The 22,499-nt window shown below is 34.1% G+C and overlaps 4 protein-coding genes and 1 pseudogene across 9 annotated transcripts; 4 read left to right on the forward strand and 1 right to left on the reverse strand.

Annotated features, from left to right (window-relative positions):
• The first annotated feature begins 396 nt into the window (after positions 1-396).
• Positions 397-1,592, forward strand: LOC136412901 (exosome complex component RRP43-like). Its single transcript, XM_066396152.1, has 6 exons — positions 397-507; positions 567-741; positions 798-955; positions 1,018-1,154; positions 1,208-1,328; positions 1,379-1,592. The coding sequence occupies exons 1-6, from the start codon at positions 491-493 to the stop codon at positions 1,590-1,592; spliced, it is 822 nt and encodes a 273-aa protein (XP_066252249.1). The 5' UTR covers positions 397-490.
• A 651-nt stretch (positions 1,593-2,243) lies between these two features.
• On the forward strand, positions 2,244-13,128 carry Spt20. 6 transcript variants are annotated; one of them, XM_066396756.1, is made up of 17 exons: positions 2,244-2,542; positions 5,593-5,729; positions 5,784-5,987; positions 6,042-6,250; positions 6,305-6,470; positions 6,528-7,034; positions 7,087-7,228; positions 7,281-7,486; positions 7,556-7,624; positions 7,783-7,897; positions 8,122-8,345; positions 8,404-8,562; positions 8,748-9,125; positions 9,175-9,379; positions 9,552-9,676; positions 9,756-9,855; positions 10,155-13,128. In XM_066396756.1, exons 2-17 carry the CDS (start codon positions 5,694-5,696, stop codon positions 10,244-10,246), a joined length of 2,937 nt encoding a protein of 978 aa, XP_066252853.1. In that variant the 5' UTR covers positions 2,244-2,542; positions 5,593-5,693; the 3' UTR covers positions 10,247-13,128. The 6 variants fall into 6 exon arrangements, with proteins under 6 accessions (XP_066252853.1, XP_066252858.1, XP_066252856.1 ...); XM_066396761.1 differs by having other exon boundaries at positions 9,181-9,379; XM_066396759.1 differs by having other exon boundaries at positions 5,784-5,984.
• Positions 13,129-13,343: 215 nt separating this feature from the next.
• Positions 13,344-14,140, forward strand: Brms1 (breast cancer metastasis-suppressor 1-like protein). The gene has a single exon (XM_066396266.1). The coding sequence runs from the start codon at positions 13,424-13,426 to the stop codon at positions 14,138-14,140; it is 717 nt and encodes a 238-aa protein (XP_066252363.1). The 5' UTR covers positions 13,344-13,423.
• A 90-nt stretch (positions 14,141-14,230) lies between these two features.
• Cog8 (conserved oligomeric Golgi complex subunit 8) lies at positions 14,231-16,269 on the reverse strand. Its single transcript, XM_066396264.1, has 5 exons — positions 16,132-16,269; positions 15,602-16,074; positions 15,337-15,550; positions 15,120-15,283; positions 14,231-15,066 (listed from the first exon to the last, which is right to left on the reverse strand). The coding sequence occupies exons 1-5, from the start codon at positions 16,184-16,186 to the stop codon at positions 14,287-14,289; spliced, it is 1,686 nt and encodes a 561-aa protein (XP_066252361.1). The 5' UTR covers positions 16,187-16,269; the 3' UTR covers positions 14,231-14,286.
• A 2,855-nt stretch (positions 16,270-19,124) lies between these two features.
• Positions 19,125-21,061, forward strand: LOC136413206 (dnaJ homolog subfamily B member 12-like; annotated as a pseudogene).
• The last annotated feature ends 1,438 nt before the right edge of the window (positions 21,062-22,499 follow it).

Consider the following 22,499-nt stretch of genomic DNA (forward strand, 5'->3'; position numbering starts at 1 on the left):
AAAAAACTAACGTCAGCGTTGTAATATTGGAGGCATGTCGTAGATAAATTCACACACTGTTATTTACTTGTCAGAGCGGTTTTATGCTAATATGCGAAAACATTTTTGGAGTTCTATGTGGTCATTGGCTAATTTTTTTTTTATTTCAAAAATCACTCAATGACCGTATAAAATGCCGGAAAACTAACGTACTAGTGCAAAACAGTTCTCATATATTCCATAAAAAATGGCTTAATTTATGTCGTACGTTACGGTTTTTTTAATAATCACTCGTACCCGGCCATAAGTGACAGTAAATATGTTTGTCTTTGTCTACATAATAGAGAAAGGAAAAGGAGAGAAATCCAGAAAAATGAAAACAATTTTTTTTTAATGTTTATGTGGTTTTAGGTTAGTTCTAGTTTGCTTGTTTAAATTTTCTTTAACTAATTTGAAGGAACTGTATGTTAAAACTTTAACAAAAATCTTAAACGGCTTCCTTTATTTAACAATGGCTGAGGAATACAGGTATCCCACACCAAAAACCTTCAAAATGCACGCCTGATTCATATAAACTTCAATTTTAGAGCACTCTATCCCTTGAAATACTATAGAGACCACATTTCTCAAGATTTCAGAACGGATGGACGGCAATTTCTAGATTTCAGACCCATCATAATAAATACAAGATCAATATCCACTGCTGATGGTTCAGCAATTGTCAAAATTGGTAAAACCACTGTGGTATGTGGAATAAAAGCGGTAACAGACCTTTCTAAGCTTCTATTTAATAGTTTATAATATTTATAACAATGTAGGAGCTATGCAGACCAAAACCACATACTTCAAATGAAGGTTTTTTAGTATCCAACTTAGAGTTGCCCCCTTCATGTTCACCAAAGTTCAGGTCTGGACCTCCTAGTAATCAGGTTCAAATTTTAAGAAAACTTATTGCAGATATAATAGAAAGTTCTAGGTAAATACAGAGTGTTTCTATATTTTTACTAGATAAAAAAACTTTAAACTACATATATATAGGTGTGTTGACCTAAAGGAATTATGTATCCTCAAAGGTAAACTAGCTTGGTGTCTTTATGTAGACTTCACATGTCTGGATTATGATGGCTGTGTAGTTGATGCTTGTTTAATTGCTTTAACTGCTTGCCTAAAGACTGGTAAATTGTTCTGTGTATATATACAAACTTAGATTAAACAAAAAAATTTACAGTTACACTACCTCATGTTGATTATGATCCAGCTTTGGATATTAAACAAGTTAATTTAGAACACAGGATACCTATTACAGTACATTGCAGCTTAGTTGCCACTACATTTGCCATTTATGATGAGTAAGTTTTAGTTTCATCAATACTATGTTTCTGTAATTATTGTTTTCCAGCAAAATAATTCTCGTCGATCCGTCAATAGAGGAGGAGGATTTAGGTAGTGGTACTGTTACAATTGTGGTGAAAGAGGATGAATTGTGTTGTGTACACAAACCTGGAGGAACTCCTTTGTCAGAAGAAGACTTATTAAAGCTAATTGAGAAAAGCAAAAAGAGGGGAAGTAGTGTTAGAGAATTAATTAATGCAGCTGTTAAAAATACCACTTAAGAGATGGTTGATTACTTTTTGTACTTATTATATATATATTTTTTAAATCAATATTTAAATGAAGATTAAGCTTAGTGGATGTTTATCAAATTCCTAAGGTTCAATTTTGCCTCAGTCACTCCTTCTAATATTCAGGATCTTTTGCTGCTTCTAATTGCTGCCAGTCTTTTTATTTTTCCAAAAGCTAGCGCCATCGTGCGTGTCTGGAGCGCCTTTCTTTTACTACGTACAATATGGAAAACAAAATGGCTTGCCCAATTTCTATGAAGAATTAAGTGTCTGCTTGATAAGACAAGTTGTTTGTTAATCGAAGATCTAAAAATCAAACCTTCTCTTTTCTAATAGGATCGTGGGAGTCAAATTGTTACTCTACTTGCGCCTTGAAGTTTTTAAACGGTACATAGTTGCGTTAGTTCAGGTTGCTGAGACATTTTTTCAGGCTCGCTCATCCCAGAAATTTGTCAATTTCATAGAGATTGCAGGAAAAATAGATTTCCTATTAAGGGTAACTTGAATTCCAGATAATTTTCATTCAGTTTATTTTTGCCGATGTTCAATTTTGCCGCTATTTTCAACGTCAAATTTTCTGAACAGTGATTGGTCCAACTCCTAATTAGATGTCAATCAAAGTGACAGTGACACTTCAGATGTCCGGTTAACGTCGGTTGTCCCGTAAGGTCAGGCGGACTGTTTGTAAATAAATTTTATAAATTTTTGTAAAAATTAATGAATATCTCTCAATAAATTTTATAAACTCAATTGGAAATTCCCGTTCCGAAACTCAGGTGCGACAAGGTTTTGAATAAATGTTAATTCCTAGTGCCGATCCGTTTGTGACCTTTGAGGTTAAGTTTCCCCTACTGAAAACTGTGATGTGTCTGAAAAGAGGGTTGAAGTGATTAATGTATGGTCCCCAAGTATTGTGTAAAAGAAGTAATTGAAAATTTAATGTAAGTATGAAGTTAGATGGAAAACTTGCCAGGCCAGTGACCCACAAAGTGAAAATCTGCACTTTACTGTGTTGTCAATTTTGCCATTTGTCAAATGGAAACTGGGTATTGGAGCCCCCTTTTTGTGCAAGTTTAGTTATTTTTTCTTTTATTTTTTTATTTAAGGGAGGCAGATATTTGTCTGATCAAAATAACAGTGCAATTACTTATGAAAATCAATTAGGTCATTATTGTTCAAGTTCAGCCTTTTGCCTCAATTCAATTTTAAAAGATAACTCATATAGACCAGAGTAAACTATTCATGTGATTAAAATTTTAATTGAATGAAGAGGAAGAATTATTTATATTTTCTTTGTGAAATGAATTAGCCATATTATAAACAGCTATCATTTAAGTAGGAATCTTTAGAACCTAAAGGTGTGTTTAGCTATAAAATAATTGTGGAGAAATTAATTTATGTAGATTCCAATTGTGAAGGTCTCAATACAACACCCCTATGGCACTTTTGGAGTGAGATTCTTAGTATAGATGTTTGAATACAAAAACAAATAAAATTTGCTAGGACACAATTCCTGAGCTATAAAAAGTTTCAAGTCTTTTAAGAAGCACATAATAGTTAATACAGTCAAATGACAAGCCTCAAAAGAGTACCACATCTAAAATATTTTTTAAAATAAAATGATAAGCTTTATCAGAGCACTTTATGGAGCAAAGGACAACCTGCTAAGGAAGGAGGGCATGCAAAAAATTAACATTTTTGCTAAAGACATAGCCCATCTAGGTTTAATATTTTTACCCAAGTTCTTCTTATGGATTTAACAAGTTTAATCAAAATGAATTTTAATATGAATAACAAATTCAAATTTATCCAAAATATTTGCAATGCATATGCATACATCTAACAAATACCACATTATATATGAAAATTTGGTGGAAATAAAGTGTTTATGAGTTGATTAAATATAGGTGTAGAAAATAAACTCTAGTTTTGAAGAAGTATTACCTTGAAAAGATGACCAATCCCAATTCTAAAATATGAAGAAGAGACAAAAAAAGATTCTACTACTCTTATCGAAGTTATCTTACCAAGAATGATGTGACTAAAATTGTTAAGGCATGACAGAAGCATGACCAGCACTCGGGTACATTGAATTATACCATTGGAAGTGAAAGAATTGGAGCAATATTATATGATGTGGCTACATGAGAAAAAGCCAGACAAGAAACAAAGGATGAGTTCAAATTTCATCCAGAAATGCACATATACTTTTTAGCACCTGGCTGCTTTTCAAGAACTTTTCTTTTTTTTTGTATAAAGGGGTCCATCTTCAAATATCTGATTCAGAAGTAAGTTGCTCAATTCCAAAAAATACCATCAATTTGACTAGTTATAATTTGATACCTAGATAGTCTATAATATCTTTTGTAGTAGAATATTTCTTGAGACAGCATTTTCTTGGTATTCCAGGCAATTAGTAAAAACTGCAGGAATTTTTATAAAATATTTGTCTGCAAAAATATACTTCTATGGGCAACATATCAGCAAACCTTAAAATTATTTAGCTGCCTGCATCTATTTTTTGAGGTGTCGGAATTTGAGCTGATTCCAAAAAAGCTCCCTTTCCTTCATAGATACAAAAACTCAATGGAATCTCCCCCGGAACCATAGCCACAACGTCCTTCAAATTTCCCAATATATTGTCTCATATAGACTTTTCCATAAAACAGATTTATTTGTTCATCTATTGAGACTGCTTCAGTTAATTGATTTCCATGACATCCATTTTACAGTATATTCAGCATGGAATAACATTTCTACAATCTGTTCAAAATCCTGACTACTTTTGAATTATGCTGATTTTCTACAAGTTTTAATAATAATTGAGACCCTAACCATTGTGCAACATGGAAATACTCAAAAGCATTTTTGTTCTTTTAAAAATACTCTGAAAAGAGCTCCCCCTTCTGGAAATTTCCCGTTTATTCAACAAAATCAGAAGGTGCTACGCAATATTAAGTCCTTCCTTGCCCCAAAAGAAAAATATTAACTTGACTACTTACTTGTTTTTGCCTTTGAACCCAGTACGCAGCCGCACGCCACGTAACAAAAAAACACTTAAGTTGTCTAACTTCAAACGTCTGTCTGCGCATGCGTTAAAGTCACGACGTAAGCGTAGAAGAATACATAGCGTGTTGAGGACACACGACGCGTCCCAACGCGTCAGAATCGCATGTATCTTTCATGACACCTGATATTTTAAGAAGTTACAGAATTTAGTACGTGTTTTCACTAGTTAACAGCTAACATAACGTACAATTTCAATTATATTTAGAGGATTATAGTGATTACGTGGCTTCTTCGGTAAAGATCTATCAAAGATAAAAGAAGAAAAAAAAAGTTGCGCGTCTATCGCAACGTTTGATTTGCTGCTTTTTTACGTATTCGTCAAATAATCTGGCATGTGCGTTTAAGTTAATATTTGCATATCTATAAGGAATTTATGAAATATTTTAGTCATGAGGATTTAGAGGATTAAAAAAATCAACTTTCTCAAATCTTCTATACGATCATATTGGAACCTATTCTGTCTTACGGAAAGTCTCGCTAGTGCAGCATTGCAAGTTGTATATGCAACCAATGATAACATTGAAATCTCAAATGGACGCCTCGCGTGTAATGAACACATGGTCGTGCATTAAATTTGAGGAAGTTGTCTTTTTAACTCTTCAAAATTCATTTAATGAATCGACTAGGTGAATTACCCTTATATAAGGAAACTATTGTTAAGTAGTCGGTTAGTCTAAGACTATTACAGCTACAAGAAAGACCCGATTATAATAAGTGTCCAGTAGTAAAATAATGACTTATTACTAGGCAAATTGTATGTGTTTGTATTTGTTGAGTTAATGAATACTATTGACGTTCAAAGCAAGAATTCTAGAATCATTTGAAGTCGCAACAATGTGCTCAGATTCATCGGAGTAATTAAACTAAATATAAATAGTTGTGACTCATTTCCTCAAATTATTCACAATATAATTTTTTCTAGTCCAATTTCCTGACCATTGACCATGGAAGACATCCCAAAAACTTTAGACAATTAACTGAAAGATGTGGCTTCCTGGATGCAGATTTTAATTCTAGTTAATAATGCAAAGAATGGAGGCAGCATGCGATGAGGGAGAAGTAACGTTAATCTGATTAAAAAAACCCAAATATTAATTAATTATTTCTCTGCAGCAGTCGGTGAAAAAGTTGAAAGTTCATCGAGCTGCTGCCCTGCCACTTACAAGTCCTAAAGAGGAAAACCAAGCGTCGACGACTTGTGATTTTGAAACCAAATCTTCGAAGTTTGATATTTTTGAGGAACTGCAGAAGCTTTGTGACGAAGATGAGGAGAGCAGTGATGAGGATGACGATGATGAGAATGATCATGAGCAGGTTGTAATGTCCTCTATTGCTTAGGGGTCAATGCTAACATTCGCCTTGTGTCATCAGTTGCAGTATAAGCCTTTAATTTTGGAACGTTTAGTCAAGCGGGACAAACTGAATACCGTTATTTTAAATCTTTATGCTGGAAATAAGGGATATTCATTGGCGTTTCGTCTGCAGGATCGTAGCAACAAAAGTACAATGTATTTTAAGGAAGAGTGTGAAGAATTGATTCAAACCATGACTAGAGGGTATGAAGAGGACACAATTTTGCGGTAGGCATTTATTTAATTGGATGAATAATAATGTTTAAAAATACGTGTAAGCAGGTATTTGGACAAAGAGGAGATACCCCCGTTTATTCTGGACGCCTTGGATAAATTCGATTTCATATTCTATAGTGGCTGTGTAATTGCTGAAGTGAGAAACTATAGGCGGGCTTATCCTGAAAATAAATGTTACGTTCATCATGTATTACTTAGGCCTACTCAAAAGGTACTGCCCATATTACGTTTTCGTTTTTCAACAAGATTTAAACTGTGTTCTTCTTAGACTGTACTAGCGGACATAAATACCCTAACCCAGCATCGGACCGACTTCTCCCCCGATGACCGGGACTTTCTGGAAAGCCAAATCGTAATAGCGCACACTCCGGAGCTTTGCCTAGATCCCGATCCACACCTGGAAAATAAAGTGTCAGCTCTCCACAATCGGACCCGCCTTTGGAACGATCGCTCTTTCCGGAAAATGTCCCAAAAGGCTTCGCAGATGGCTGCCACCCGCAAGCGGAAATTGGGTCATTTTGCGAAACATCACGGGCTTGAAATTTTAGATTTTTGTAAAGCAAAGAAGAGCAAACTTCGAACGAGAAATTCGAGGTTTAGTCAAGTTGACGAAGCTAAGACTGTGATTCCGGCTCCTGTGCTGCAGGAGCCTTCTTTGGACCCGCCTACTCAGCCGGTTGAAATCGGCGAATTACGTTCGTTGGTGCGACCAGAGGTGACGAGCGATTGTACGTTATATAGGATTGAGGACCATATTTTAGAGACTGATATTAAGGTTGTTATTTTTTATGTAAGCTCTGGGGGTTAACTAAAAAAGGGCTTTGTAGGATCAAGAGCGAACCCGAATATATCATATAACATTGTCGATATTCTACCGACCTTCCAATATGGAGTTCTGGGGGGAACTTTACCTAGACCGGGACTTTAAGCGAGGGGAGCGAACTGGCACTTTCTGTCGCTTCTATTTAGGTGTGTCTGGATGGTACCCTATTTAAGCATAATAATAAAAGCCTATTTACAGGTACCCGAACTTTAGCTCACAGTTATGTATACCAATTTACGGAGATTTTTACGGAGTCGGGTCGTAAGATGAACATCCGTGTGCGAAGTGTCGTGCATATAAATTCTCCCGAAGAAGTTATTTGGCCTTCCAACGCTTTTACCTCTTTCCCGCAAAGACTGCCTAATCCGAAAGAGCATATGGAGAGGATGAATCGAGCCATGCAGGTAATTTTTTTGCTCTTGGATCGGTCAGTTTGAATGCATGAAGTGTTAAACTAAATTGTTTTATTTTAGGCGTTGTCCTATGATCGCACGACCAACCTGCAATATTTAGTTGAGAAAGTGTTCAAAGGAGATCTTGAGGTAAAGTATATATCCATGAACTAAATGTATCTGGATTTCCTTGAAATCATCCCTATTGCACATGGAAAATTTCTATGAGAAATGAGATTCATTTAATAAATATTAATAGATACTTCATTGTATTTACAACTTATAAAATGTGATGAATTTGCCTTTAGGCGGACGTGTACAATCAGACTGATCTTAAATCCTTTCAAATGACGAGTCAGGAATTGGCAATTGATGCGTTGGCAACCAAACTGGAGTTATCTTCTCAGCGGTTTCAAGCTGCCGGTAAGGAGAGATTGTCTCGAAAAGTAGTGTTTTTAGCTTTAATTAAATTAGACATAAAATGTCATATATTTTTAATTCAGATGTACGAAAGCGGAGATGTTCAAGCCCTCGTTAATTAGTTTCATAGTTTGACAATCTCAAAGTAGATACTAAAATTCGCCCAATTCGTTTTTTTTTTGGGCAACGTACTTATTTTTACTGCATTACTCTCATTATTTTTACAGAGAAAGCTAAAAGGCAAGCAGCAGCAGCCGCCACGCAACAGAAAATGCTAGCTAACAGCAATATCATCAGTTTGCTGAACAGCTCACCGGCAAGCAACGTGAACAACGATGCTAGTGCCGCTGTAGTCAACGCGATAAACAATTCTACAAATGTCGTGTCCAATCAACGACAATTATTAGCCAGGCGGATGACTTTGAGTAATCTTACCGCAGGTGGTGCCCGGGTAAGTAGGCTTCGAAAACCCTAAACGTTTCGTTGTATAATAACAACTTCTGTATCAGATGGTGAGTCATGGGAACATCATAGCTGTAAACAACCACAATCGATTAAACTTGCAAGAGTTGAATTCGCCCACCCAAACTGTTACTCTGTCGTCAGTAAGCAATCAAGCAAGCAGTGGGACAAGTTACACTTATACAGCAGTCCCGATAAAGCAACCGGTGAGTTTTCAGTGCAGTCTACAATTAATTTAGAGCGTGGCGTTTTGCAACAAATTCATCCCGGAGAAGAGGTAATTTATTTTCAGGCATTTTGTCCAAGCGGTTTTAACATTACTTTTATCGTGACTAATCTTATGTGTATTATCCTGCATTTCTTCTCTCATGCATTTGACCTTCACTGTCAGGTAGCACACCATCAGCGAATAGCCCCATCGACTCCCCATGACAGCAGCAGCGAATCGGCATTAGGAGCTCTCCTAGTGGGTACTCCTGCGGCAGATAGACCAGAAATCGCCAGCCCCAATCATGAAAATACACTACTATTAGAAAAATTAGCTGCCAGTTGCGCCACTGGAGGTCAAAATCCGTTCGCGCAATCTCAATCTAAACTCAGTTCCCAACCGCACGCGTCTGCTCAGTTTGTTGTGCAAAACGCTACCAAAAGTAACGCCGTAATCTCGCCAATGTCCAGTCCGCCACCGCAAACGTCGAGCACCACCTTGAACGTACAAAGCTTGGATTTATCTCAGCTGCAAAGCATTCCCGGCTTGCACAACGTTCAGGTAATTAGGTTACCCGATTAGAGGGGGCTGTGACTTAGCGAAGATACAGTTTCAGCTGCAAAACTTTTCTCAGCCAATCTCCTTAGCCGTGAATGTGGGTGGACAGATTTCGGGAAGCGGTACTCCTCAAGGTCAGTTGTTGATGTCATTACCTACTGCACAGACACAGCAAACTGTAGGTGCGTCAAGCGGAGTGGGTCAAGCTGTGCAAGTGATAAATGCTGGTGGGAGCACTTCTGGGCCGTCACATTTAAGTACGTTTTTCACATCAAAATAAATTGTTAAATCGTGTAAAAGCTTACTCAAAGTTGTTGAACTGTTCTATTAATGCTTAGTTTGTATTATTGAACTTTTAAATGAATAACTACAAAAAATAGAAACTTCATTTCTTACCCACTCCTCTCACAAATGTAAATAATATTTTAGCCCAATTGGCAAGCTCGGGAGCTGTGAAAAACGTAACTCACCACAATGTCAGGATGGCCTCTGGGTCTCAAACCTTACAGTTGACTCCAGGCAGTCATCCGTTCCAACTCATATCACAATTGCAGGTAAGTAATCAGACCAAAATTAAACTAGCTCAGTGTTTTCCTATATTTGGAGCCTAGACATAACATTTTTCCGTTACAGAGGCCAACTCGTCAAGAAACCTTGCCCACCCAAGCTACTATTTCGGGCCGAACTCTGCAAAGGACGACGCCTATTACCATCAAGATGGCCCCAAATTCAAGTCAGTTAACAGATTTGCAATTTAAACTCGAAAATTGACCCGTAATCTTGTTGAATATCAAATGACAGTAGTAACGTGGAAAACTAGTCTTGTTTTGTTGTTGATAATTTCCAGTTAAATATTATTGTTTGTTGATTGTTATTAAAAGAACTGAATTTAAACATGGAAGAGGTTATAAAGAAGAGTCAGCAGAGGATGAAGATTAAGAAGAGAGAAATAACCTTGAAGCCACAAATTTGCTTATTATAAACTGATAGTTTTTCTTGTTTTGTAAAACATTTTTTTTTCGCTGCGTGCAGATTTGGATCAGCAGAGTTTGGAAGCGGTTCACGAAGAAGGGATGCGAGAGCTACCCATAAGCATGGAAGAGACCGTGGGAACACCAAGGTGAATCACCAAAGAGCAGCCTTAGGAATATCTCAAAGGTCTTCTCAATTTTATTCCTACGGTAATATGCCATCATTATTAGGAGAATAAGTTTTTTTGTGTCTTCTGCGATTGTTTTTGAGTGGTTCAGAAAAGTGTTTGTTTTGGGTTATGGTTGTAATGAAAATGACTTAATCTGGGCGATAAACCCTGCATCTGGTTCTAGAGCTGCAAAACTGCCTGTTCTGACCAAAACAACCATCAATTAGAATGATCTCAAAATATTTGTTAATTTCTAATATCAGCTGTGTTTTCCATTTTGTATATTATGTTATTGCGATTGTTTTTAATTTTATAGGTTTGTAAACAGTGAAGACTTTCACAATCGGTGAAAATACAACTGGGAATAGTTTCAGGGCATTGGAGAACTGCGTCCAGTCAAATTTTTAAATAAAATTTTAAATCAAACAGTGGCGCATGATCCGACAGGTCACTTAGTATTTTTGAAGAAAGAATTAGTTCGTCATAGTATTTTCAGGAAAATAGAAATTATTTTTAAATATTCTGTCTGTTCTAAAGAAGAATGTTTTTTTGAGTTTATTTCGCACAATGCACTGTTTCCGAGTTAAAAAATAGAAACCATTTTAATGCACTCCGCTAACTTAACCTAAATTAATTATTAGATAAATTCTAAATTTGAAATTGTTGATTTTAATAAAAAGTCATAGTCACATTGCATTGGGAATACCATTAGGCCAATAGTTTTTTTTATTTAAAAAAAAATGAAAAAACATACAGGGTGTTTCCTAAATATAAGCAAATTTAAAAGAATATTTTTGAGCCAAAATCAGAAAAAAAAATCGCTTCATTTCAATTGATGTTTAGAAAATTTGAACACGTCGTACTTCCGTTAATATAAATATTTTAAAATTGCATGATTTTCATAACTTATGTCCATTTTCAAATAGCACGTTATATCACGTTAATCTCTAAGTACATTTTGGATCGCGATAAAAATGTAAGTTAAATATTGCCCTTACCGGTCCTTTACCGCTAAGTTACCAATTTTTATCAATGTCCAGCGTATTTGTGGACGAAACTACAGGAAACATTTCCATTTTTAGACCACAGCTTAGATGCCCAGAAACTGTTTCCAATTATTGTATAATGAAGCTACTGTTTCCAAGCTACTGAGATATTATATTGCAGCTTTTGTAGCTAATTGTACCGCAAAATTGTTCAAATTAAATGTCTGTACAGATGTTATAATTTTAAGTTAATTTATTCTTGGTTTTACTTAGTCTTTTTACGAATTATTGAGGCGTATACAATTAGAAAATTTATGGAAAATCGTCATTTTCCGAAGGTCAGCCCGATGATTCCCAGTCTTAAAGTCCATCTACGATTTTTTTTTTATTTTACGTTACGAAATACAGAAGAACATAACCAAAGCGTTCGATAAAACATAATCGAAATAACGAATCATGGCAACTTCAACTATGTTCATCCGGCGACTCAACCTCACTCACCCTGTAACTGACGCTTTTGATTTGAAACCAAATTAAAAGTGAGTACCATGTATCTAATTTTAATTTTACGCAAAACTGCCAAATAAAATAAATAAGTAAATCAAAAGCGAGACTGGTATACTAAGACTGCATTCTATGGGAATTTGTTCAAATTTTGCAATCTCTGTTGATCATGTGTAATAATATACAGGGTAGCTACGTTTCAAGTTGCGTTCGGGTTCATATTTAGCTTGTTAAACATTGCGATCTTCCACTGTCAGTTAAGGGAATTTAGGGTCACCCTGTGTATTTATAATTTAATAGTGTGATGTGGCCTCCTATTATCAACTGTAACTAGTACGTGATCGTTTTACGTAGATGTGTAAGTTATTTTTTTTAGACGAATTGTTGATCAACCAAATATTTAAGTACGTATAATTCAGTTCATTTTCGTCCTTCATGATCGATGTAATTAATGTATTAAGAATATTTCTGAAAATTCATTACTTTTTCTGTAAGTTTATCATCCATCTTTCTTACACTTAAACCTTTTTGCATTCGAGACTAGTTCATCTAGACAATTTAGGGCTCAAATATTCGTTAAGAGGTAATTTAATCCTGAAGGAAGTTAAGTGACGTGAAAGGTATAAGGATTTTTAACGAGATTATGAAGATAACTTAATAATTGTAAGATGTAGTATATGTAAGAGTGTAAAGTATATTACAAGGCGATAGAAAATATGTGTAGCCTGTATTACTTATGTAGATTCATTTTTCTAATTGTGAATATATGTAGACAGTAAACCTGTAAAAAGTGTAAAGACCGTAGCGATAATAGCCTTTTATTTACTTATAATATAATATTTAATTTTGTGATCAAACCGACAACCAATATACCTTATTGTTATAAGTATATTTCAGAGGCGCCAAGATGTTCAATGCCTTTTTAATTTTTTACATCCTGCAATTTGTGGAATCCGTGGCAGCAAAAACTTGTCATTTCAAACTCACATATTGTCTTCATTCAGTTTATGAACATTTTGAACTACAAGTATTGCTTCCCAGGTGCCACAATTTAATTATCAATACTATAGTAGAAATAGAGAAAGTTCGGAATATTAAAAATAGAGTGTTTTGTGATTTGGCCATTACATTCTTTTTTAGAAAAAAAATTTAATTTATAGTATTTCTTCAAATTTGTGATAAAATGGTAACATCTATAAATTTTAGTCATTACTCATTTTTTATTTATTCGCAATATTTAAGAAGCAGTTACAAAACATGTTCTATTTTTCATTAAACACTCTGTATTTTCGTGAAATCGCATTTTAAGGTGGGCTATTCAATACCTTGTTGTGTAATTGATTGGATATAGTAAATGATTTTTTTACAGTTGAAAGCGTTTAATTTGTGAATTATTACCTAATTACCTAAAAACTACCTTTCCTAAAACTACTTTCCCTAAAACGTTTTTAGTCGAAACTACCTTTCTTAAAAAGTTGTACTCAAAACTATTTTCTTTAAAATTATCTTATCGAAACTAGCTTCCTTAAAACTATATGTGTCAGCACTGGAAACGTAGGTTAGGCAACATGGGACGCTCAAAAAACCAATTAAACCTCAACCTCACTTAAAACCATTGGCGTTGAAATGTAAATAAATAACAGTTTTAATTTTAATTAAAATTCCAATAAATGTTATCAAAAATGCCCTTAATGAAGATGTCCAGTAATAATTCCTGTACTGGAGGTATAAGCGATAACGATGTCTCCGGAAACGAGTCAGAACATTCAAATTCCAGTCAGGAAAATGAGGGAAACCGCGAATCCTCTGAAGATGAACCAGATTCTGACGATAGTTCTGATATGGACGAAGGGGAATGTGAAACGCGAAGAACTGAGCTAATACAGCATGTCCAGGACCTAGAAAATCAGTTCAGCTTACTACGGGAACAACTCTATCGAGAGCGTATACAGCAAGTAGAAACTCAACTATCCGAGGTTAAAAGTGGCAAGTCCCCAGAATATCTCATACCCTTACAAAACTTGGAGGAGCAGAGAAGGATCAGGACTGAAGTGGCAGGGATTTTGCGACAACTGAGAATTGAAAATATTAATAGTCAGTATGATGGTGAGAAGCAGGCAGCAATGCAGAATTTTGAGAGTGAAAAAAGATTGGCAAGTGATTACTGTTATAGTGAACTGATGGACACTATCAGGCGGCTCGAAGAAGATAAACAAAATAGTGAAATAACATGGGGTGAGGGGGGAGAATGGAGCTCCAGATCTCGTACTACATCACGGAAAAAAGCTGTTACAGTCTCTGGACCTTATATTGTTTATATGCTTAAGCCACAAGAAATAATGGAAGACTGGACCATTATAAGGAAAGCCTTAAATAGAACTATCTGATTTATTAGGTTTCTGTTGTAAATATTTAAGTTGCAAGGGATATTATTCTTTTCACTGTAATTAAATTGTCTTAAGAAATAACAAAAAGAATTCAGTGAAATAGAATCTATATCACACTTTCATTTACAAATAAATACACTGTTGAATTATGAAGGTGAATTATTCTCCTCAACTTGGGCTCCACTTTGAATAGCACTCTCATCCTGGTTACTTCTTTCTGCAAATTCCAAATTTGGCTCAATTCGAGGAGGCAGCAAATGTTGTATGTGCACAATGATGACGTCTTTATTGAAAAAAGAAATGTGCTCCTCTTGCAGGATTTGCATGGTAATTCCCAATTTCAAAGAAATTTGGTTTGGCGGGTAAATTATATGAATACATTTCTGAATATAAGGTATTAAATCATCGGAGAAACTCATGCATAACCGCGTAAATGCGTCTTTTGCATTACTAGTAAAAGCCTGCTGTTCTTGGGAATGTAAAATTACTATAGACTTTGAAATGAATATTAGTGATTTTTGAAGAGTTTCTACAACTTCAGTTACAATAGATATGGGGGCACAAGATCTAAAAGCATTCAATGTTCTTAGAACATTGTTTAAATACTCAGCTAAGGGATAAAACTCTAATAAAGAATCTGGAGGATGTAAAGGATCATGATCCTTATTTTTCCAAGGAATATTAGGCAAATTTTTATTAATCAAGGTGAAACTCTCTATGCTTTTTTCAAAAGAGCATATAGCCATGTTAACTGAGTTTTTAAAATTATCTAATATTTGCTTTGTGAAGATAGGAACTAGGGTTGATCGAAAGTCCCAACCCACTTTACTAAATGATAGCCCAAAATACATGCATTGGTCCAAAAATGATTCCAGGGAGGAGACAGATTTTAGGTCCTCTTCTAAAACTTGAAGAAAATCTGAAATCTAATGAATTCTATTAAATATCTATTTATTGCACCAAATTATGAATTATCTACCTTGTCATTAACCCATGTAAAGAAAATAATATTTTCATTGATTTCATTTTTTAGAGCACTAAAAGGCATTGATTCATCATCACTAAAAATAGCCCGGTATTGTGTTATGATATTAAATAAATTTACTCTTGTAATTTCTATCGTCTTTGACAAGTGATGATTGGCTGAAACATTTAAGGTTCCCCAATAATATGACACTGGTAAATCTTAATTATACCATCATCCATGGGTAGATATTTAAGACAATTATCCAGCCAATGTCCTCTAGCCTGCAGAAACTTTAATTTCAATTCTAGCTCTGTGAAAACCTCCATTCTCCGAAGATACCCAACTACTTGTAGACATTTTGGCAAAGTCAATTCATGTCCAAGCTGTGATAAAAGCTGATGCAGCATGAGCAACCAAGCTTGATTAATGTCACTTAAAATGCCCTGAAATTATAAGTACTGACTCAAATTGCTAAAAAACTGCTGATAATATACTTTAAAGATTGGTATATCAGAATATTTGCTGCATAGTTTTTGAACAAATGCTGTCAGTTCTAATGCATCTTCATATAAACCATCAGTTATAAATGAATTCATCAATTGAGGTAGCTCCAAAATTTCAAGTAATTGTGCATTTTTTGTCAAAGTTAGAGAATTGAGTTTTCTCAGATTGCTAATTTTGCTAGTTGAGTCACTAAAACCACTACATTTTTGCTGAAATTTTGGAAGATCTACTAGCAGTTCATCCAGCTTAGTTTCTATAGTATTAAACTGGGTGAAAAGCTCTCGAGAACATTCCGCAGTTTCAATAAAAGTCTTGTAATTTGTAACAGCCAGTTCTTGGGTCTGGTCTTGGATATTTCCATATTCTGCTTCTAGGCATTTTGGTTCTTTTAGCAAATCTTCTACTTTATAGTTGCCTATTTTAGTTAAATATTCTTTAACATCACCATTATAGTTCCAGTCCTCTGAAACAGGTATTAATCATTGGTAATGAGGTTCAGAACTCGAGAGCTGGATGTTACCAGGATAGCCTGAAGGATATAACAACGACAGAAGTTTGAACTGTTCTTCTGCCATGTCCAGTGTTTTTGGATAATTTTTTTATAAATTATTTAAAAAATAATGAGTGCAATTTTTTTAATTTGTAATTATTTTATTAATTTTGATTATAAATTAAAAAATTATAAGTGAGGTTAGTGTTTACTTTTTTTCTGGGTTGCGATGGCCTCTCGTCTTGTTGGCAACGTTCAGCCAAATGATTATTTCTTATTAAATACGATCGATTAGAGGTAGTGTTGTTTTAATCAATATTGAGTTAATTGTCGAGGTTTTGTTAAACACTATTCTAGAGTAAATTGAGCATACTGGCGAACATGAAGGGCTGGTTATAACCAATCGCTATCAAAGCCATGGAAGTTAGCTTTCAGTTAAAATTAACGCCACATTAATAATTTTGTCGTAAATTTAATTTTAAACTGTATTAGCATTTCAAAACTCTTCACCTTAATTAGTCTGTAGATGGTTTACACACTTACTTGGAGGAATATTTATTTCGAATTGAGATTATAGAGCTTGTTATTCGTAAATTTTATTACTAAAGTCGTCTTCATAATATACCATACTATTGAAGTATATGAGGACACGTCAAAGTTAAATTTACTATAATATTTAGCGGGTTTTCCGGAAATCCTGGAATGCCACTAAAAACAATTTTTGAAATAAAATGTATAGGGTGAGTTTTTTAAGTGTGTCACGTAAATATCTCTGAAGTTATGAGTTTTAGAAAAAAAAGTTTCAAATAAAAAAGGGATTGTATGAAAGGGGAAAACTTTTGGCATCATCACTGTTTCGATTCAAGGTCATCTTCAAGTTCTAATCAAGGTCAACTTTGTTTTTTCAAATGGAAACTCCACATTTTTTTGACAGATTCTGATATGTTGTTCAAAACAAACATGTTTTTACTTGAAACATTTTTTTATTCATTTGATAGTTTTGGCACAAATTGACATTTTTAAAGAATTTTGTTCTAATGAAAATACTTGTATCGATACATTCAAGAGAAGAAATTAAAAAAACATAATTTTTAAACAATTCAATCAAATAAGTGTTCAAAATGATGTCCTTCTACTTCAATGCATTTAGCGATTCTCATTTTGAATGATTGTTGGATATTCCAATATGTTTCTGGTCGAATAAAGAAAGAATAAAAAAAAACGTAATAAATAGATGTTTTATCAATTTGTAAACAAGTAGGACCCACAGTCCTACTCGCTTACAGTTTCAATTCAGTTTTAGAATAATAAATATTGTAAAATGGCAGTGCGATTTTCAAAAGACGAAAAAATTGAAATTATTTTTGCTAATGGCGAATCAGGTAGAAGTTCTACTGCAACGGTGCAGCGTTATGCCGAGCGTTTCCCACAAAACGTACTTTCGTCACGGACTTTTGTCAATAAAATTGTTAGTTTATTTCGAGCAACAGAAAGTGTTGAAACACAAAAAAGAGCACGCTCAAAGACTGTCGTTGAAAATGAAGACAATCAAATTGATATTTTAGCTGCCATTGCACTTGGTCCACATGTAAGTACTCGCCAGCTGGCTGAAGAGTCTGGTATTTCACAAAGTAGTGTTTGTAAAATTTTAAAAAATCATGTTTCATCCTTACCACTTCTCTCTTCATCAAGAACTACATGGTGACGATTTTCAAAACCGAGTTACCTTTTGTACTTGGACTCAAAGAAAAATCAGACAAAATGATGATTTTTTCTCGAATGTGTTGTTTTTGGACGAGTCTGGATTCACAAACCATGGGCAAGTTAATAGACACAACATGCATTACTGGGCTGTTGAAAATTCCTATTGGTTGCGAGAGGTAGAAAACCAGCGTCCATGGACTGTAAATGTTTGGTGTGGCATTGTAGGAGAACATTTAATTGGCCCTTTTTTTATCGATGGAAATCTTAATGCTGCAAAGTAGATTTTTTAACACATGACTTGCCAATACTTCTGGAAGAAGTAAATCTAAATCGACGAATGACCATGTGGTATCAACATGATGGGTGCCCAGCTCATTATGCAACAGTTGTTCAGGAAAAATTGGATGAAATGTTTCTCCAAAAGTGGATTGGTCGTGGTGGTTATGTTAACTGGCCAGCACGTTCACCAGACTTAACATCTCCAGATTTCTTTCTTTGGGGGCACTTAAAAGAAATTGTCTACGCTGAAGTGCCAACAACTGCTGAAAACATGAAAGAAAGAATGAGTAGTTTGCCGTAACATTCGACCAGAAACATATTGGAATATCCAACAATCATTCAAAATGAGAATCGCTAAATGCATTGAAGTAGAAGGACATCATTTTGAACACTTATTTAATTGAATTGTTTAAAAATTATGTTTTTTTTTCATTTCTTCTCTTGAATGTATCGATACAAGTATTTTCATTAGAACAAAATTCTTTAAAAATGTCAATTTGTACCAAAACTATCAAATGAATAAAAAAATGTTTCAAGTAAAAACATGTTTGTTTTGAACAACATATCAGAATCTGTCAAAAAAATGTGGAGTTTCCATTTGAAAAAACAAAGTTGACCTTGATTAGAGCCTGAAGATGACCTTGAATCGAAACAGTGATGATGCCAAAAGTTTTCCCCTTTCATACAATCCCTTTTTTATTTGAAACTTTTTTTTCTAAAACTCATAACTTCAGAGATATTTCGTGACATACTTAAAAAAAACCCACCCTGTATAGATTGTCCAACCATCTAGTGGCTATAGGGCTGATATAACAGTAACACTAAATTTACCAGTAAATTCACATCTAATCCTACGTAAATTGTCTGTATAAACCTACCATTAACTAGGCAGAAACCTACCTGGAAAGCCTAATAAACCTTAGAATACTTCACCAAAACGTCAGAAATTAAATGATTGTCAAAAATTAAAATTAATAATTATTATCTCCAAAAGGGAGATACGGTATCGGGAATTAATACATATCTGAACAGAAGTGGGCATGGATAGCAAGAAAGACAAAGAATTATAAACCATTGATGTGGCGGGGAAATATATTAAAGAAAAGAATATGGAAAAGGCTCAAAAGATCCTTTATAAAGCAAAAGAGTTGTTCCCTACTCAGGTGACAAAGGGTAAGGAGAATGCCTCAATAAGAGTGAGTGAGGTTTTGCTTTAGTTGTATTTACGAATCACGCGCTATTTTTTATATTTCCTTGCATTAAAAAAATATTCCGTTTACATCAAAACACGCTAATTTATGTAGTAACTCTTAGTTACAAAATTAGTGAAAATTAATAAAATTGTTTAACAATTATTTCAAAGAAACGATATTAATTTGTTAACTTTGGCATCCTGTAACGGTAAAATGAAGCAATATTGGATAAAAGTAAAGTAAATTTATCTAAAACGCTTTATTTTTGGTTCAGGAATATTTGGTCAATTGTTGAACAGTCATTTCAGGGACATCCTGTATATCCTGTAGTGACCATTGAAATAGAACCAGTTTATGCTTTTAATCAAATTTAACGTGTTACTTGTTAATTGTTGTTTGTTCAATTTTTTAATACTATATTTGTTATTAATAGTTCCATTTTACAACCCTCCTACCCCCACCTCCCCCTTTCCCCATCTTCAAGTGACGATTCTTTGAGTGATTCTAAGATGAAAAGTTTATATAAACATGGATCCAGTATTCATCCGTTTTCAGGATACAGAGTGTCAAACTTTTTTTAAAAATCTTATTAATCCTTTAACTGATTTTATTCAAATTTGTCAGTGTTATTTACGGTTATTGTTATTTATGCTCTACTGACTTTTTTAAAACGTTATATTTTTCTCGCATTAAGCAACAAAAAATACAACTTGATGCGAAAAAATCCAAGAAACAAAAAGTCATATATGCGTATATGCAAGAAATAATCCTTCTTTCCTACTTTATACTATATTGTATTTTTACAGATTTTTTACCGCAAATTTCGATAATAGCAAATAACATTGAAGCTGAAAAATCGAGTAAGCACTTTCTTTCTAAGGATGCTACTCCAAAGAATCGAGAGTATACATCTGAACAGCTGTCTTTGGTTAAGAAAATAAGGTAAGTTATATGATAAAAGCTGCGATTCAGATTTTCAGAAATACGTACAAAAAGTTTCTGATTGTATTTAACGATCCTCAATGTTTTCTCCGCCATAACGTCGTGATGTCATATTTAAAATCCGACGTTTCAGTTTTTAATAATTATCATCAGCTTTGTTTTTTCTTATGAATGTCAGAAATTGTACATTATCAAAAAAACGTAACATTTTAGAGCTTGCAAGGATTACTATGCCATTCTGTCAATCAACAAGAATGCATCAGCAAGGGAAATTAGGAATTCTTATCGAAAAATTGCGTTGAAACTACATCCAGATAAAAACCGAGCTCCCGGGGCGGAAGAAGCCTTTAAAGCCGTTGGTAAGTCAATTTTTATCAAGCTTCTAGTAGTTTATTGGCAACAGTTTTTTTAGTTAATGCTGTGGCAGTACTAACGGACATAACAAAACGCATCAACTACGACTTGTACGGAAAAGAGGAGGACAATGAGAAACTAATAAAAAATAGCCGTCCTCGATTTTACACTAGAGGCTTTGATGAGCCAGACGTCAATCCCGATAATTTTTTTAACGCAGGTATTACAGTGGCAATTTATTCAGGAATTGAAAATATTATATGAGATCCTAAAGAAGGACCGAAACTAACTTTTCAATAAGTATTAACTCCTCCATGGTTTTTAAATAATTACTCAAATCAAATGAAAATGCGAGTAAATATGAGGATCGAAACTGCCTCACGTAAATAAGTAATGAATTTGGGTCACTTTAGTTAAATAATCTTTTAGGAACGTTAATAATGCAAGTCAAAGCAAAAAAAGCTTATTTCAAGTCAAAGTTTGCTTAAACTGAATTTAACGAATACTGCGGAAAGGGACGTCAATCCAACAAATTTCGTGAAAAAATTAATACAGTTATTTGAGAATCAGTTCATGAAGAAATTGTTAGTGAAATACTGTTTTTACATATTTTTCCAAACAGGGTATGGGTTGAGATCAAGAGTTTATGCTCGTAGACGTCAACGATGGCAGAGGAAAACGGATGACAGTGAGCAGCAGCAACACAGCCATACTAAGAAGGTACTTAAAGATATTTCTATGTCAGTAAGTTGCGAGTTAAAATTAATCATCTTGTGTGGATTTGTTACAGAATCAAAATACAGTAATGTTAACGATTGCAGAAGTTCTTATACCGATTTTGATGATAATTCTCTCAGTAATGGTGTTCGGCTACTATTTCATTTCAGATCTTTCTTATAAGTTATCTACTAGTGAGTGAGTATCGGTTTGTAAGAAAATTGTTATATTGCATTTTACAATTCAACACCAGTGAGTAGACTACACATTTCAGACTGTCAATATAGTGGAAAAAGTAATTCTAAATATGCAAAATAATTAAAATTCAATAGAAAATACCTTTTGAAGATTGTTCACACAATAAGTATGTTAATAATTATTAACTGCTTGTGTGTGGAGCGTTATTCCCGAAAATATATTTTTTTAAATATGAGATTCTTGACAATGGCGAATGCAAAATCATTGGAATAATAAGGGGAGAATATCTTTATTATATTATATATATATATTATATAATGTATATATATATATATATATATATATATATATATATATATATATATATTTATATATATTTTTTTAGTTAGTTTAATTGAGAATAATCTGCATTTTCACCACAGCTACTACTACATTCGACTTTCAAAATATTAAATAACGAACTCCATTCACTTTACAATACTTTCAGGAAATACCCAATAATGAGAAAAACTTACAATTTGCAAGGGCCCTATTACGTTAAAGACAATTACTATTCTGAGTATCAGGGTTCGTTGAATCGGCTCGACTTGTTAGTGGAAGAAGAATTTGTTTCGAACTTGAAAGACCAGTGTTATAGTGAAAAATGCTTCCGTAAATGTTTCTTTTATGTTTTCTATAGTTTTCGGCTTAGCATATTCTATTTGATCAACACCATCTTGAAATTCTTGCATGTGCTTGATGACGATGACAACAATATATTGCCTGCTTTGTTTTGATTGCTGTAGGTTTTTGTCATTAAGTAACTGGCTTTTTCCTACTGGATGTGCAATATAAGCCACAATCTTTTGTCTTGTGCGTTCGGATCAGAATGAAAGCGGTTGTTGGAAGAAATGTCACAATCTTTCACTGATATAACAGCATAATAATTCTTTTATCTAGAGAAACTCAATGCACTGCGTTCATCGTTTCTCCCTAATATAGGCACGTGCTAGCATTGGTTTTCACGATTAT

Source organism: Euwallacea similis, chromosome 13 (assembly GCF_039881205.1).
Source record: "Euwallacea similis isolate ESF13 chromosome 13, ESF131.1, whole genome shotgun sequence".
Classification (NCBI taxonomy): Eukaryota; Metazoa; Arthropoda; class Insecta; order Coleoptera; family Curculionidae; genus Euwallacea; species Euwallacea similis.

Coding starts and splice junctions, on each gene's coding strand:
- Spt20 (XM_066396756.1), top strand. CDS start 5,694: ATGCAAAGAATGGAGGCAGCATGCGATGAGGGAGAA. Junction 7,229..7,280: donor TTTCTGTCGCTTCTATTTAG/GTGTGTCTGGAT, acceptor GCCTATTTACAG/GTACCCGAACTTTAGCTCAC. Junction 7,898..8,121: donor TCAGCGGTTTCAAGCTGCCG/GTAAGGAGAGAT, acceptor TTATTTTTACAG/AGAAAGCTAAAAGGCAAGCA.
- Cog8 (XM_066396264.1), bottom strand. CDS start 16,186: ATGGCAGAAGAACAGTTCAAACTTCTGTCGTTGTTATATCCTTCAGGC. Junction 15,551..15,601: donor CTGATATACCAATCTTTAAA/GTATATTATCAG, acceptor TTATAATTTCAG/GGCATTTTAAGTGACATTAA. Junction 15,067..15,119: donor TTACATGGGTTAATGACAAG/GTAGATAATTCA, acceptor AGAATTCATTAG/ATTTCAGATTTTCTTCAAGT.
- LOC136412901 (XM_066396152.1), top strand. Junction 742..797: donor TGGTATGTGGAATAAAAGCG/GTAACAGACCTT, acceptor ATAACAATGTAG/GAGCTATGCAGACCAAAACC. Junction 1,155..1,207: donor AACTGCTTGCCTAAAGACTG/GTAAATTGTTCT, acceptor AAAAATTTACAG/TTACACTACCTCATGTTGAT.
- Brms1 (XM_066396266.1), top strand. CDS start 13,424: ATGTTATCAAAAATGCCCTTAATGAAGATGTCCAGTAATAATTCCTGT.